At 45.3% G+C, this 14,739-nt stretch overlaps 1 protein-coding gene and 1 non-coding gene across 3 annotated transcripts in view; both read left to right on the top strand.

Annotated features, from left to right (window-relative positions):
* CCAR1 (cell division cycle and apoptosis regulator 1) overlaps nucleotides 1-14,739 on the top strand; it is a 56,582-nt gene that overhangs the window by 18,163 nt on the left and 23,680 nt on the right. The window contains exons 5-10 of one of the 2 annotated variants that reach the window (XM_049790477.1): nucleotides 3,522-3,554; nucleotides 3,873-4,066; nucleotides 6,803-6,917; nucleotides 7,630-7,822; nucleotides 10,235-10,364; nucleotides 10,919-11,080. In XM_049790477.1, the coding sequence (XP_049646434.1) occupies nucleotides 3,522-3,554; nucleotides 3,873-4,066; nucleotides 6,803-6,917; nucleotides 7,630-7,822; nucleotides 10,235-10,364; nucleotides 10,919-11,080 (827 nt within the window). Of the gene's footprint in view, nucleotides 1-3,521; nucleotides 3,555-3,872; nucleotides 4,067-6,802; nucleotides 6,919-7,624; nucleotides 7,823-10,234; nucleotides 10,365-10,918; nucleotides 11,081-14,739 lie in introns of both variants that reach the window. The other variant, XM_049790476.1, reaches the window with a different exon arrangement.
* Nucleotides 113-219, top strand: LOC125995409 (U6 spliceosomal RNA). Its single transcript, XR_007490944.1, has one exon. It is a non-coding gene; the product is annotated as a U6 spliceosomal RNA (small nuclear RNA).

Genomic DNA, 14,739 nt, shown 5'->3' with positions numbered 1-14,739 from the left:
TGCAAAGCCTATGCTTCAGCCCTCTGAGCCATCTCAAGAAGTGTTTTGTCTTCAAAAGAACTTTTTGCCTTACTTTGCTAGTCTTGACCACATGTCAAAAGTTAAAGCTTTGTTGCTCGCTTCGGCAGCACATATACTAAAGTTGGAACGATAAAGAGAAGATTAGCATGGCCCCTGTGCAAGGATAACACGCAAATTGGTGAAGCGTTCCATATTAAAAAAAAAAAGTTAAAGCTTTGGGGCTGGAGTATTAGGTAGCACGGTAGGTGAGCAGATATGATACTTGCCTTACACAAAACTGAGGGAGTTCAGTCCTGTTGCCCCGTGTGGTCCCTGGAGCCCTCTAGGAGTGACTGCTGAGTACAGAGCCAAGAGTAACTTGCTCCGGAGCACCGGGTATGGGTCTTCCACACTCACACACACACCACCACCACCACCACCCCACAAAGGAATCTCCACAAAAACCAAGTTCCTTTTTCCCGTTTGAAGGCTAAACTTTAGATGACTGACATTTTATTTTTAGTTTTTCCTGTTTTTCCTTTTTCTGGATCTCCATCTGGTGCTTCGAGTTGCTCCCATCAGTACTGCTAATCACCTACTGGTAGTCTCTGGGTTCCTAATTGTAGTGCCTATGCTTCAGCCTTTTGAACCATCTTCCTGCCTCTACTCAGGAGTTATTCTTGGCAGTTTGGAGGGGCCCTATGGCATGCCATGGTTCAAATGCTTTTCCTGCTAGAATATTCCTTAGCCTAACTATTTCTTTGAGCCACACCTGGCAATGCTCAGGGACTGTATGGTATACATCAGATCAAACACATGTATTATCACTCTAGCACCATGAACCTTAATTTTTGTTTTAAAATAGCAGAACTCAGGCCGGAGCGGTGGTGCAGCGGTAGGGGATCTGTCTTGCACACGCTAACGTAGAACATACCATGGTTCGATCCCCTGGCGTCTCATATGGTCCCTCAAGCTGGGAGTAATTTCTGAGCCCATAGCCAGGAGTAACCCCTGAGTGTCACAAGTGTGGTCCAAAAAAGCAAAAAAATAAAATAAAATAGCAGGACTCTCCTTTAAAAAAAAAAAAAAGCATGTTTTGAGCGTTTTATAGCTTCCTCCCAAAGCACATTTGAACATTTTAAAATTCCCGACTTTGGGGTCAGAGCGATAGCACAGCAGATAGAGTATAGCCCACTGGGTGTAGCCCAAAAGCTCCCCTGCCCCTCAAAAGAAAAAAAAAAAAAGATAAAATTAGAGAAAAACTGAACCAAGGAAAAGCATGTCACATTAGAAAAGTGTGTCCTGCATTTTGAAATAGGCTTACCCGCTGACTAGTGATGGCTAACCTTTTTGAGCCCGAGTGCCCAAACTGCCGCACAATGCCCTGTCCTCCCAATGGCCAGTCCAGCCTGTTGCCAGGTGAGCCGCAAAGCAGACATGGGCACACTCACCTCCCGCCGCACCGAAGATCCTAATTGCAGACCTTCCCGGCGTGCCAGCTGCAAGGCCTACGCGTGCCATAGGTCCGCCATTGAGGCACTGTACTATCACTCTAGCCCTAAATTATTTGCGTTATTGATTGGTATCTCAATTCCATTCTTGGCTTAAGTCTTGGCAGTGCTTCAGTAGCATGTATTTTCCCAGAGATTACACTCTCCTAAATAATTATATATATAATTATTTTATTATTTATTTTATTTTGGTTTTTTGGGTCACACACCTGGCAATGCTCAGGGGTCACTCCTGGCTCTACGCTCAGAAATTGCTCTTGACAGGTTCGGAGGACCATATGGAATGCCGGGATTTGAACCATCGTCCTTCTGCATGCAAGGCAAACACCTTACCCCCATGCTATCGCTCCATCCCCATCCAGGAGCGAATTTTGAGCTAAGAGCCAGAAGTAACCCCTGAGTGCTACCAGGTGTACCCCAAAGCAAAACAAAACAGTCAAGATTTTAAATTCTGGGAAAGAAACTAGAGGAAGCCACCAGAGTTGGAGAGCTAGTTCAGTGGAATGGGCGCATACTTTACCCGCAAGAAGAACGGTGCCAGTCTCGGAAGGCATGTGAAGAGCCACGGATCCAGGGGCTCAGCAGCTTTGATGGGAAAGACCTTGGTTAGATCCCACACCCAAGCCCTGCCAGGGCAATACTGCAGTGAACAAAGTATCTGCCTTGCACACAGCCTCTAGGAGGAAGTCCTGAGCAACATTAGGTGTGATCCAGTAACAAAAAAATAAAAACCCATTGTTTTCACTGTGCTCTCTCTTTTTTTTTTTTTTTTTTTTTTTGGTTTTTGGGTCACACCCAGTGGTGCTCAGGGTTTAATCCTGGCTGTCTGCTCAGAAATAGCTCCTGGCAGGCACGGGGGACCATATGGGACACCGGGATTCGAACCAACCACCTTTGGTCCTGAATCGGCTGCTTGCAAGGCAAACGCCGCTGTGCTATCTCTCTAGGCCCTCACTATGCTATCTCTCCAGCCCCCTAAAATCTTGACATTTTAAACTGGAAATGATCTCCTTTTTTTTTATTATTATTAATATTGCCTTTTCCTCTTACCTGCAAATGCATGTGTTCTCATTCGTTCCCCATTCTTTTTTTTTTTTTTTTTTTTTTTTTTGGTTTTTGGGCCACACCCAGTGGTGCTCAGGGGTTACTCCTGGCTGTCTGCTCAGAAATAGCTCCTGGCAGGCACGGGGGACCATATGGGACACTGGGATTCGAACCAACCACCTTTGGTCCTGTATCAGCTGTTTGCAAGGCAAATGCCGCTGTGCTATCTCTCCGGGCCCCCGTTCCCCATTCTTGTGATGGCATATCTGGCCATCAGGAAAGTTTGTGCTTTCTGACCATGTGGTTGGGTGATGTCCAGTCATTTTTGTTACAAGTAACATTGTGTGCTGTCCATGACTCATTACCTGCGTGATGGAAGTGTGGTAGAAAAGACTAAAAGTCTTTTCTCTGTGAACTTCAGTATTTTGATAAATGTTATTCCTATGAAATAGCAAAGATCACTTTATTGTTCACTGATAAAATGTTACTGTATAGATGATAGATAGATAGATAGATAGATAGATAGATAGATAGATAGATAGATAGATAGGCAAGTAGATGGGAAGGAGGGAGGGAGGGAGGAAGGAAGGAAAGAAAAGGATGGATGGATGGATGAATGGATGGATCTGTATTAGGAAGGATTTAGCTAACCTTAAGCTTGGTAACCTGTTACTCATCACATATTTCTTTTTTTTTTTTTTTTTTTGGCCACACCCTGTGACGCTCAGGGGTTACTCCTGGCTATGCGCTCAGAAGTTGCTCCTGGCTTCTTAGGGGACCATATGGGACGCCGGGGGATCCAACCGCGGTCCGTCCTAGGCTAGCGCAGGCAAGGCAGGCACCTTACCTCCAGCGCCACCGCCCGGCCCATCACATATTTCTTGATAACAATGAGATACTATTTGGAGGTTTTCCAGATATATTTGATTGATCCTGTTTTCCTTCCCCATTCTTTTCTGTTTTCAGTTACAGCAACCTCAGCAGACCCTCTTAACACAGGTTAGTTGGGCATTTCTTTATTTTGGTAGATTAAAATTTTATTCCTATGTTCTCTTTGTTGTTGTTTTCTGATTTCGTTTTTGTTTTTGGACACTTAGTAAGTCAGGGCGGATTCCTGGCTCTCTCTGGGATTGCACTGGTTTAGAACTTCCTGTGAAAACATTTATCTGAGGGAACGTGATAGAATTGTTCAAACTTGATTTTCCTTTTAAGTTGTACAGATATATTTTTCTAAAACATCCATTTTTTAAATGTTGCAGTTTTTAGTTTTATTTTCAGCTGTTTCACATTGTTCATTTTGTTGATTTTGTTTTGCAGCCAGCTGTTGCACTGCCTACAAGCCTTAGTCTGTCTACACCTCAGCCTGCAGCACAGATTACTGTATCCTATCCCACACCAAGGTCCAGTCAGCAACAAACACAACCTCAGAAACAGCGGGTTTTTACAGGAGTGGTGACAAAGCTCCACGACACGTTTGGATTTGTGGATGAGGACGTATTCTTTCAGCTTAGGTAAGCTTCCTTGCATGTTGGCAGACGCCTTCCTGTTACCTAGCTCTAAAGATAATGGGAAAGCAGCTACTTAATCGTGATTTAGAATTGGTTCTGTCGTAAGTTGGTTTTAATCGTCGAGTTTGTGAGGCTTTTTGTGCTCTTTTGTGGGGAAGGCACACAGGACTTATTCCTGACACTGAGCTCAGGCACGGACCACTAACGTACCTGGTGGTGCTTGGGGGCCGCTGAGTGCCAGCCACCCTGCTCAAGTGGGTAAGCTGCCCGCAAGGCAAGCTCTCTACCCACTCTGGTGTCACGGCCTTAGGAACCTCTTGCTTGGATGGAAAATTTGACCGAACATAGCTGCTGCTTCTTGAACGAGCCTGTGACAGGGCGTACTTAACAAATGATATGCCATTTCTTTTTGTTTGTTTGTTTGGGGTTTTTTTGTTTGTTTGTTTGTTTGGTTTTGGGTCACACCTGGCGGTGCTCAGGGGTTACTCCTGGTTGTCTGCTCAGAAATAGCTCCTGGCAGGCACGGGAGACCATATGGGACACCGGGATTCGAACCAACCACCTTTGGTCCTGGATCGGCTGCTTGCAAGGCAAACGCTGCTGTGCTATCTCTCCGTGCCCATGATGTGCCATTTGTGCCTTTATTCTTGAACAAACTTACAGTGATACGTTTGTTTGGGTGGGGTGCTTGGCATTGATTGTGGCCTACTCCCAGCTCTGGGATGCCAGGGAGCAAAGCTAGATGGAAGAGAATTTGAAACGATTATGCCTTTTAAAATTTAACTCTTCGTTTAATGTGACTTGTAACAAATTACTGTATTGTTTATTTTTTTATTTTATTTTATTGAAACCACGGTGACCTACAAAGTCCTTTATAGTTGGGTTTCAGATATACGGCGAATAAGGACCATTCCCATCATGAACTAACTTTATTTAAAAATTAACTTAGAGGATTGGTTGATAATGGTTTTTATTAGCTTTGATAGTTGCAGGAAGTAGAAATTTATTTAGATATTTCAGATATTATTACTAATGGACGTTACTGGAAATCCGTCTTTTCTCTCCTGTATTTGGGTCAGTCCGAGTAGTATTTGTTTGCTATCCCGGTTCATACTTGGGTACCCTTTCTGGCAATGCAAGAGAGACCTTGAGGGGCAGGTGCGGTGGCGCTAGAGGTAAGGTATCTGCCTTGCCAGCGCTAGCCTAGGACAGACCACGGTTTGATCCCCTGGCGTCCCATATGGTCCCCCAAGCCAAGAGCAACTTCTAAGCGCATAGCCAGGAGCGACTTCTGAGCATCACCGGGTGTGGCCCAAAAACCAAAAAAAAAAAAAAGAGAGAGAGAGAGAGACCTTGAGATGCTGGGATTGAACCCGGGGCTCTCGCGTGCAAGTCTGCACTTAAAACTACACCACTTTATATAATTAGATGATGGTGTGTGGTGTTTCTGTATATTCTTCCATCTTTTCTGCATTTCTCTCATTTTTCCAAAGTGAGACTTTTTTTTTTTTTGTCTTTGTTTAGTTAGGTTTTGGTTTTGGGGCCACACTTGGCTTTTGTTTTTGTTTTCGTTTTTTGATTTTTGGGTCATACCCGGCAGTACTCCGGCTACTCCTGGCTCTCTGCTCAGAAATCACCCTCAGTAGGCTCGGGGGACCATATGGGATGCTGGGATTCGAACCACCTGCATGCAAGGCAAACTCCCTACCACTGTGCTATCTCTCCGGCCCTGGGACCACACTTGTGAGTGCTCGGGTCATTCCTGGCTCTGTGCTCAGAAATTACACCTGACAGACTTAGGGGACTATATGTGGGATACTAGGATTTGAGCCTGGGTTGGTGCATGCAAGGCAAATGCCCTATCCACTATGCCATAGCTCCGGCCTCAAGTGTTAAAAAACTTCTTTAGAGAGGGGCCGGAGCAGTGGCGCAATGGTAGGGCGTTTGCCTTGCATACGCTAACCTAGGATAGACTGCAGTTTGATCCTCCGGTGTCTCATATGGTCCACCAAGCCAGAAGCAATCTCTGAGCCCAGAGCCAGGAGTAACCCCTGAGCGTCACGGGGTTTGTTGGGCCCAAAAACCAAAAAGAAAACAAACCTTTTTTTTTTTTTTTTTAATAATTTATATTTTGACTAAAGTGGATTACAAATCATTCACAGTAGTATTTTAGGTACATAGTGACATTGAATCAGGGGCATTCCCACCACCAATGTTGTCCTCGCTCCAGCCCTGTTCCCAGCGTGCATCCCATATCGCCCCTTCTTTGCCTCCCCACCCACCCGGGCTGCTAGTGTAAGTGGTCCCTTCTGTGTCTAGCTTGTTGGAGATTGAGTATCGATTCTCTTGTAGTTGGCTTTGGGTTTAGTATTTAAGTCTGATCATTTCTAAAAAGCTTCTTTAGAGAAGGGGCTGGACTAATAGGAAAATGTAGACAAATAAGCTTCTTCCACTTTAAGCCTTTTGCTGCGTAGAGATAGTACAGAGCTGACTTGGGTTCAGCCTCTAGGCAGCATCACCTCTGGTCCCCCAAGGATCTCCAAGAATGATCCAAAGTATAGACTTAGGAGTGAGCTCTGAGAACTGTCCTGTATCGCCACCAAACAATAAGACAGTCCATGGAGTGGTCTGTCAGTTTTAGAAAAGACTTTTGAGGTGGTATTTATTTTGGAAGTATAATGCCAATCTTTTTTTGAAGAAACTTCTAATTGTATTTATTTTTCGATGTATTTCTTGCAGCGCTGTAAAAGGGAAAACTCCCCAAGTGGGTGACAGAGTATTGGTTGAAGCGACGTATAATCCTAACATGCCTTTTAAGTGGAATGCACAAAGAATTCAAACACTACCAAATCAGGTATTAAAGTATGGAGTTTAGCCGTTTAGCTTCCCCCTCCCTTCAATTTAAATACCATGATATAAGTTGTTCACGATTGAGTTTTAGTTTTAGTGTGCAGCATCCTTCACCAGCCCACATTCCCACCACTAGTGTCCTCTGGTTCCCTCCCACTCATCCACCTGCCTCCTCTGGAACAGATATTCCTAGTGTCTCTCTCTCTCTCTCTCTCTCTCTCCCCCCCTCCCTTCTCTCCCCCTTTTCTCTCCCCTCTCTCCCCCACTTACCTTCTCTCCCCCTCCCTTTCCGTCTCCTCTTCTCTCATTTTTTCCCTTTTAGACATTGTAGTCTTCACTGTGATTAACTATTATTAATAAAAGAATACTGTGCATATCATTATCTCCATTCAGTAATACTTATTGTCCAGTGATCTATCATTGTCATTATGGTCCCTTCTCCACCCTAATTGCACTGCTCCACTATTTGCGGCATACTTTCTACCATAGACTAATTGTCCTGGCCCTCATCTCTATTGTCTCTGGTATTACCATACTATCTCTTTTGTTCTTATATCCTATAGACGAGTCAGATTATTGTATGTCTATCCCTCTCCCTCAATCCCTGCCAATTTACTCAACAGAACTGAGTTAAGCTCTTGATCATTGGTTTAAGAATAGTCTGGCCAGTTCACAGCAACTTACCAAAATGTCTCGATGTCTCTATTTCTACTAAGAATCAATCTCAGACTCAGCCGTTACTGAAGACGCCTCCTGCCGTGCTTCAGCCGATCGCACCACAGACGACATTCGGTGTCCAGGCCCAGCCTCAGCCACAGTCACTGCTGCAGGCACAGATTTCAGCCGCTTCCATTACTCCGTTACTGCAGACGCAGCCACAGCCTTTGTTGCAGCAGCCCCAGCAGAAAGGTATTATTACGTGTCGGTTTCTTGACTTTTGAAGATGTACTTGACTTTGTTGTTGTTTATGCTTTTGGAGCTTGGGGGTCAGTGCTGGGGTCTCCTCCACTATAACTCGAATGCTCAGGCCACGCCAGTGTTAGCCAAGGGCCTTTTGCATGTCACAACCTCTTACTGTGCCGACCTTCAGTCCCTGGTACCACGTATGGTCCTCTGAGTCCATCAGGAGTGACTCCTGAACATAGAGCCAAGAGTAACTTTAACTTCTGAGCACCATGGGATGTGTCCCAAAACCAAAATAAAAATATAGTTGAAATCTCTTATAGATTTTGACTTCTTTGTTTTTGAACCTAACCCAGCTGTGTTCAGGGCTTTCTCCTGATTCTGCTCAGGGATCACTCCTAGTAGGGCTCTGGAATTTAGGCCGCAAACCCCGGTAGAATAAACCCAGCTTTGCCACATGACAGGCTGTATACTCTCTCATACTCAATAGCTTATAGATATTTGGTGATACCATTTTTCTTAGAAAACATGGGATTAGGGGCCGGGAAGGTGGCGCTAGAGGTAAGGTGTCTGCCTTACAAGTGCTAGCCAAGGAACGGACCGCGGTTCTATCCCCCGGCATCCCATATGGTCCCCCCAAGCCAGGGGCAATTTCTGAGCACATAGCCAGGAGTAACCCCTGAGCGTCAAACAGGTGTGGCCCAAAAACAAAAAACAAAACAAAACAGAAAACATGGGATTAGGGGCCGGAACATGGTGCAAGTGGTAGGGTGTTTGCTTTGCACGCGCTGACTAAAGACAGACCTCGAGATGTCCCATATGGTCCTTCAAGCCAGGATCAATTTCTGACCCCATACCCAGGAGGAACCCCTGAGCAGAGCATCACTGGATGTGGCCAAAAAAAACCCAAAAAACATGGAATTAATGGTAAATTTGCGGGGAGCGGAAGGGCACTAGTACAGTGGATAGGGCACTAAGGAATTAACTTCTGATGGTGTCTGAGGCACCATGTGGATACTGGGGATCAAAACCCAGGTTGGCTGCATGCAAGGCAATTGCCCGCTGTACTGTTGCTCCGGTTCCTGGTATTTTTACCGTTCCTCTCCAAATATAAACTGCTTACCTAAAGGATCTTGAGCATTTACCGGTCTTATATCTCAATGTATTATACTAGGAGGCCTGGGTTGTCAGATGTATCCACTGCTGTTGAAGCTGATTTGGATCGCTCAGTCCAAGTGTTATACGTAGATCTAAGCTTTATAATCTCTCTGAACAGGTTATCAATAGGTTATACTTGATCTTGTGAATATGTTCTGTAGCAATCTTTGATTTAATATGTCTAGATCAGGAATTGGTGAACTACGTCTTGATTCTGGCCCATAGCCTGACTTTGGATAATTTATCCATAAGCACTTGAGTTAACAGAAATGGTTTCTGGAGATGGGTACATGATTCGAGTGTACAGTACATGCCTGATATATGAGAGCCAGAGTTCCTTCTCCATACCTTATGTGCCATGAGGCTATAAGCCTGACATCTTTTTATTGTTATTATTGGTATATCGCTCCAAGAACAATTACTACAAAAAGGTCTTGAATAGTTTTTTTGTTTGTTTGTTTGTTTGTTTGTTTGTTTGTTTTGGGGACATTCCCAGTGATAGGTCAGGGGTTACTCCAGGTGTTGAACTTGGATATTACTCCTGGTGGTGCACAGGGGTGAAAAGATCTTGAATGTTTTCGCAAACTGTTTTTGTGGGCTCCATCTAGGGGACATTCTGAAGACTGCCCAATCAGTGCTTGCAGCACCCAACTGGTCCTTGGGGCCACACCCAACAGTTAGTTCGTGGACGCCTGTTGAGCCATAGTCATACTCCCAGTCTGGTTTTGTGTGTCAATGAATTGTAAAATACGTGACATCTTAACTTTAGCTTAGCCAGGAAGCCTAAATAAAAGCCAGCTTTTTTTCTTTTCGGGCCATACCCGTTTGGTGCTCAGGGGTTATTCCTGGCTAAGCGCTCAGAAATTGCCCCTGGCTTGGGCAGGGGACACCAGAGGGTCAAACCATGGTCCTGATCCTTGGCTAGCGCTTGCAAGGCAGACATCTTACCTACCTCTAGTGCCACTTCGCCGGCCCCAATAAAAGCCAGCTTTATAGCTATCTATAAATTGTTATCAGGTCATGGTTTTTTTTTTTTTTTTTTTTTTTTGGTTTTTGGGCCACACCCGGCGGTGCTCAGGGGTTACTCCTGGCTGTCTGCTCAGAAATAGCTCCTGGCAGGCACGGGGGACCATATGGGACACCGGGATTCGAACCAACCACCTTTGGTCCTGGATCGGCTGCTTGCAAGGCAAACGCCTCTGTGCTATCTCTCCGGGCCCCAGGTCATGGTTTTACTTATTTAATTTTTCTCTCCGAAAGCTGGCTTATTGCAGCCTCCCGTTCGGATAGTTTCGCAGCCACAACCTGCGCGAAGGTTGGATCCACCATCCAGATTTTCGGGACGGAACGACCGAGTGGATCAAGTGTCTAACAGAAAAGATGACCGGAGGTATGTTTGCAAAAGTATATTTTGCACACGGACCGTGTTTGGGGCCACAGCCAGGAACTTAGGAGCAGACGGCCCCGATGGCTATTCTCTAGCGGGGACTTGGGCGCTGGTCACCACCAGTAGCACCCAGCTCACTAGGCATGGGAAGGCGCTCTGTGTGCACTACCACGTGTTTGGGTGTCGGGGCCTGGTGTTTGGGGTCCCCTCCCATCGGCAGTACTTTGAGATGCTATGATTGGGGATCCTGAGGCTCTTGAATGCAAAGCCTTTGACCAAAAGTTACTTTTGGAAAACACGCTGTTGAACCATACCTATTTCTAAAATTTTCTTAAAGAACATTGAGATGAAATGTAAACAATAAAGATTACAAGTAAGTTACTTCTCTTGGGGAAGGGGTGCAGGATTAGATTTTGAGTGGTGAATTTTACCCTTGCCTGCATTCACCGCGATGTGCATTTGAAACGGACACGAGTGAAATGCAGCAGTACATTATTTTTCCAAAGATTTTCTACGATGCCAGATGTGTTAGTAATCGCAGAAAATTTTGCTTTAAGTCGTGAAAGGGAGAGAGAAAGGCGTAGATCTAGAGAACGGTCGCCTCAGAGAAAACGTTCCCGGGAGCGATCTCCTCGGAGGGAGCGAGAACGATCCCCTCGCAGAGTCCGACGTGTTGTTCCTCGCTACACGGTGCAGTTTTCGAAATTTTCTTTAGATTGGTAAGTTCTTCTCGAGCCGTCCATTTTGTAGAATTTTGTCATTTTGATAGGATGTGCCAGGGTTTTATTAAGTACATGAAGTACCCGTGTATTATAGTACAGAATAAAGTTAGTGGCAGTCTGGTATAATAGAACAGACATATAATAATAATCTTAATCTTAGTCGTAGACCTGTTTGCACCCTTAAATGCGCATTTAGGCTTTGGAATTAGAAGTCATGGTAAGTTATTAAGAATCTCTGAATTTTAACTGGCAAGAGTACCATATGATCATATTCATTTATCTAAAGCACTTATGTAGTCTGTGGCATTTTTAGATACTCAGCAATTAGCTAAATGTACTGATTGACAGAAATGTAAGCTGGGGCCCGGAGAGATAGCACAGCGGCGTTTGCCTTGCAAGCAGCTGATCCAGGACCTAAGGTGGTTGGTTCGAATCCCGGTGTCCCATATGGTCCCCCGTGCCTGCCAGGAGCTATTTCTGAGCAGACAGCCAGGAGTAACCCCTGAGCACCGCCGGGTGTGACCCAAAAACCAAAAAAAAAAACAACCAAAAAAAAAAAAACAAAAAGAAATGTAAGCTGGCAAGTAAGTCATTGCTTGCAAGGGTGAGGAAAACCCTCTAAAAGCACTGGTGCTCATGGGTAGGGAGCGGCGCATAGCCGTTAGGACGCTTGCCTTGCACTCACTCAGCCTACCCAGCTTTGATCCTAGGCATCCCATGTGGTCCCCTGTGTCCTGCCAGGTGTGGCCCCAAGACAAGCAAACAAAACGCAGACACCTACAATTGTATAGAAAGGGCTGGAGAGAGAGTTAAAGAGGTGCTTTAAAGGTGCTTTCCTTGTACGTGGTGACCCCAGGTTCAATCTTCAGCATCCATATGGTCTCCCAAACACCACCAGGCATCATTCCTGACAACAGAGCCAGGAGTTACTCTGACCGTTGCTGCGGATGGTCCAGAAAGAAAAGAAAATGGTGGAAAATACGCAGGAAAACAGATTGGCAGTAGAACAAAAGAAAACAAAAGGAAATATTCGGGGGACGGAGAGGTGACATCCTCACTCATCAAGACTTAGTCCGGGTGGGGTCCTGAGATCCAAACTTGAGGGTTACTTGAGAAATACGTGCACTGCACCTTTGAGCTCTCATCCCTGTCCTTTCCAATTGGATGCTATTCTGAGAAGAAGAACGTCTGAGTAATATAGAATATGAATTGTTGGAGTACTTGCCTTGCGTGTGTGAGGCCCTGGGTACATGTTCTGGCACAGAAAAATAAATTGAAGGTCTAAGTGCCGTGGGTAGGGTGCCTGCCTTGCTTGAAACTGACCTAAGTTGGATCCCTGGCCCCTCCCATATGGTCTCCTCAGACTGTTGGGTGTGGCCCTAAACATGGGGTGGGGCTATCCATACCTATGCACTATCCCTTTGGGCTCTCACCCCAGTTCTTCAACTTAACTGTTAGCTTTTTAGGTGCTATTCTGGGAAAAGTAGCATCTAACTTATTTAGGACATAAAGTACTTTATATATGTGAGGCCCAGGAATGTGTCCTGACACAGTAAAACAAATAGAGGGCTGGAGAAGTAGTACAGCAGGGGGGGCTCTCTCTCGCCTTGTATATGTCCAGCCCAGTTTTATCCCCTTCACTGTATGGACTCTTTTTTTTTTTTTTTTTTGGTTTTCGGGCCACACCCAGCGGTGCTCAGGGGTTACTCCTGGCTGTCTGCTCAGAAATAGCTCCTGGCAGGCACGGGGGACCATATGGGACACCGGGATTCGAACCAACCACCTTTGGTCCTGGATCGGCTGCTTGCAAGGCAAACGCCGCTGTGCTATCTCTCCGGGTCCCACTGTATGGACTCTTGAGCTTGCCGTGATCAGCACACATCCAGGTGTAGGCAAAATAGAAAATAAATGGAATCATTCCCTTCCATGTAGATTGTCGTCGTTTTTTCATTAGCTCTCTTAGTTCTCAGAGCAGTAAAGGAACTCACTGAAAATGAAAATGATTAAAATGGCCATCTCAGAATAAGATTCCCAACCATTGCTAAGGGCCACATCTGAGCCTAGAATCAAGGACTAGACCCGAGCACCGCTGGATGGGCCCAACTGTCTCCATCAAACATGGTTTTCTCATGTTTCTATGATTGTTTCTAGTTGTAATATAGGTGCTGGAGACATGATGTAACCGGTAATTGGCTTGTCTTGCATGCAGCTGACCTGAATTGGAACCTCACATGGTCTCCTATAGACTGCCAGGAGGGATCCCTGAGCACATAACCTGAGTGAGCTCCACATGCGAGCCGTGGTGGGCCCCAAACAAGAAATGAATACTTAAATTTTCACCTCACTTACATTTTTGTCATCACTTTTGGTCTCTTACCATATTGATATTTTTAATTTTTTGTTTGTTTTTTTTAGGGCCACATCTGGCCCTGTGCTCAGGATGCCATGTGTGGTGCCAGGATTTGAAGTGTTCAGAGGTTAGATTGGATAGCCAGCACCTTTTATATCACCTTTCATGGTTTTGTTTTGTTTGGTTTTGGTTTTGGTTTTTTGGATCACACCTGGCAGCACTAGGGTTACTCCTGGCTCTATGCTCAGAAATCGCTCCTGGCAGGCTCAGGGGACCAGATGGGATGCTGGGATTCGAACCACTGTCCTTTTTCATGCAAGGCAAACAAACGCCTTACCTCTATGCTATCTCTCCAGCCCCTATATCACCTTTCATGTTTGTCCTCTCAAGCCCTCATTTTCTTTCTAAACACTGTTTTGTGTGCATGACTTGCCAGGTATCCAACACAAGACTTTTTATACTTGCGAGGCAATTAAGTGTTTTTCCACTGACTTCTCAACCTCTACTCAAATCTCTTTTTTTGTGTGTGTGGTTTTTTGGGGCCACACCCAGTGACACTCAGGGGTTACTTCTGGCTATGTGCTCAGAAATCATTCCTGGCTTGTGGGACCATATGGGACCGGGGGTGGGTGGGGGAGGGAATCGAACCATGGTCCGTGCTAGGCAAGCATGTGCAAGGCAGACGCCGTACATCTTGCGCCATTGCTCCGGCCTTACCCTCTACCCCAATTTCTTAGGACAAAAGGAATCATCCTTTTAGAGAACACGTATGCTTATTTAAAAGGCAGGTGCATATTCCCCTTTTCAGTTTTGGATGTTAGACTTCAACATAAAGGGATAAATGTATGGATTATCAAAAAATGGTACAATTTTGCATACATATCTATTTTATTTAATTTTTAATGTCATTATGCTTTGAATAAAAGTGATCTAGAATAAAAGTTTCTATTTTTATTACAGTAACTTGAGTATGCATGCTAGTTCACTTCTATTCAGTTCTTTGTTTCCATGTGAACCATAATTTTTTAAAAAACGGACACTTAGGGGCCGGGCGGTGGCGCTCGAGGTAAAGTGCCTGCCTTACCTGCGCTAGCCTAGGAGACGGACCGCGGTTCGATCCCCCGGCGTCCCATATGGTCCCCCAAGCCAGGAGCGACTTCTGAGCGCATAGCCAGGAGTAACCCCTGAGCGTCACCGGGTGTGGCCCAAAAACCAAAAAAAAAAAAAAAAAAAAAAAAAACGGACACTTAGGGCCCGGAGAGATAGCACAGCGGCGTTTGCCTTGCAAGCAGCCGATCCAGGACCA

The sequence above is a fragment of the Suncus etruscus genome, chromosome 17 (assembly GCF_024139225.1).
Source record: "Suncus etruscus isolate mSunEtr1 chromosome 17, mSunEtr1.pri.cur, whole genome shotgun sequence".
NCBI classification, from domain to species: Eukaryota; Metazoa; Chordata; class Mammalia; order Eulipotyphla; family Soricidae; genus Suncus; species Suncus etruscus.
Note: the sequence above shows the minus strand (reverse complement) of the source record. Positions and strands in the feature narration are given on the sequence as shown.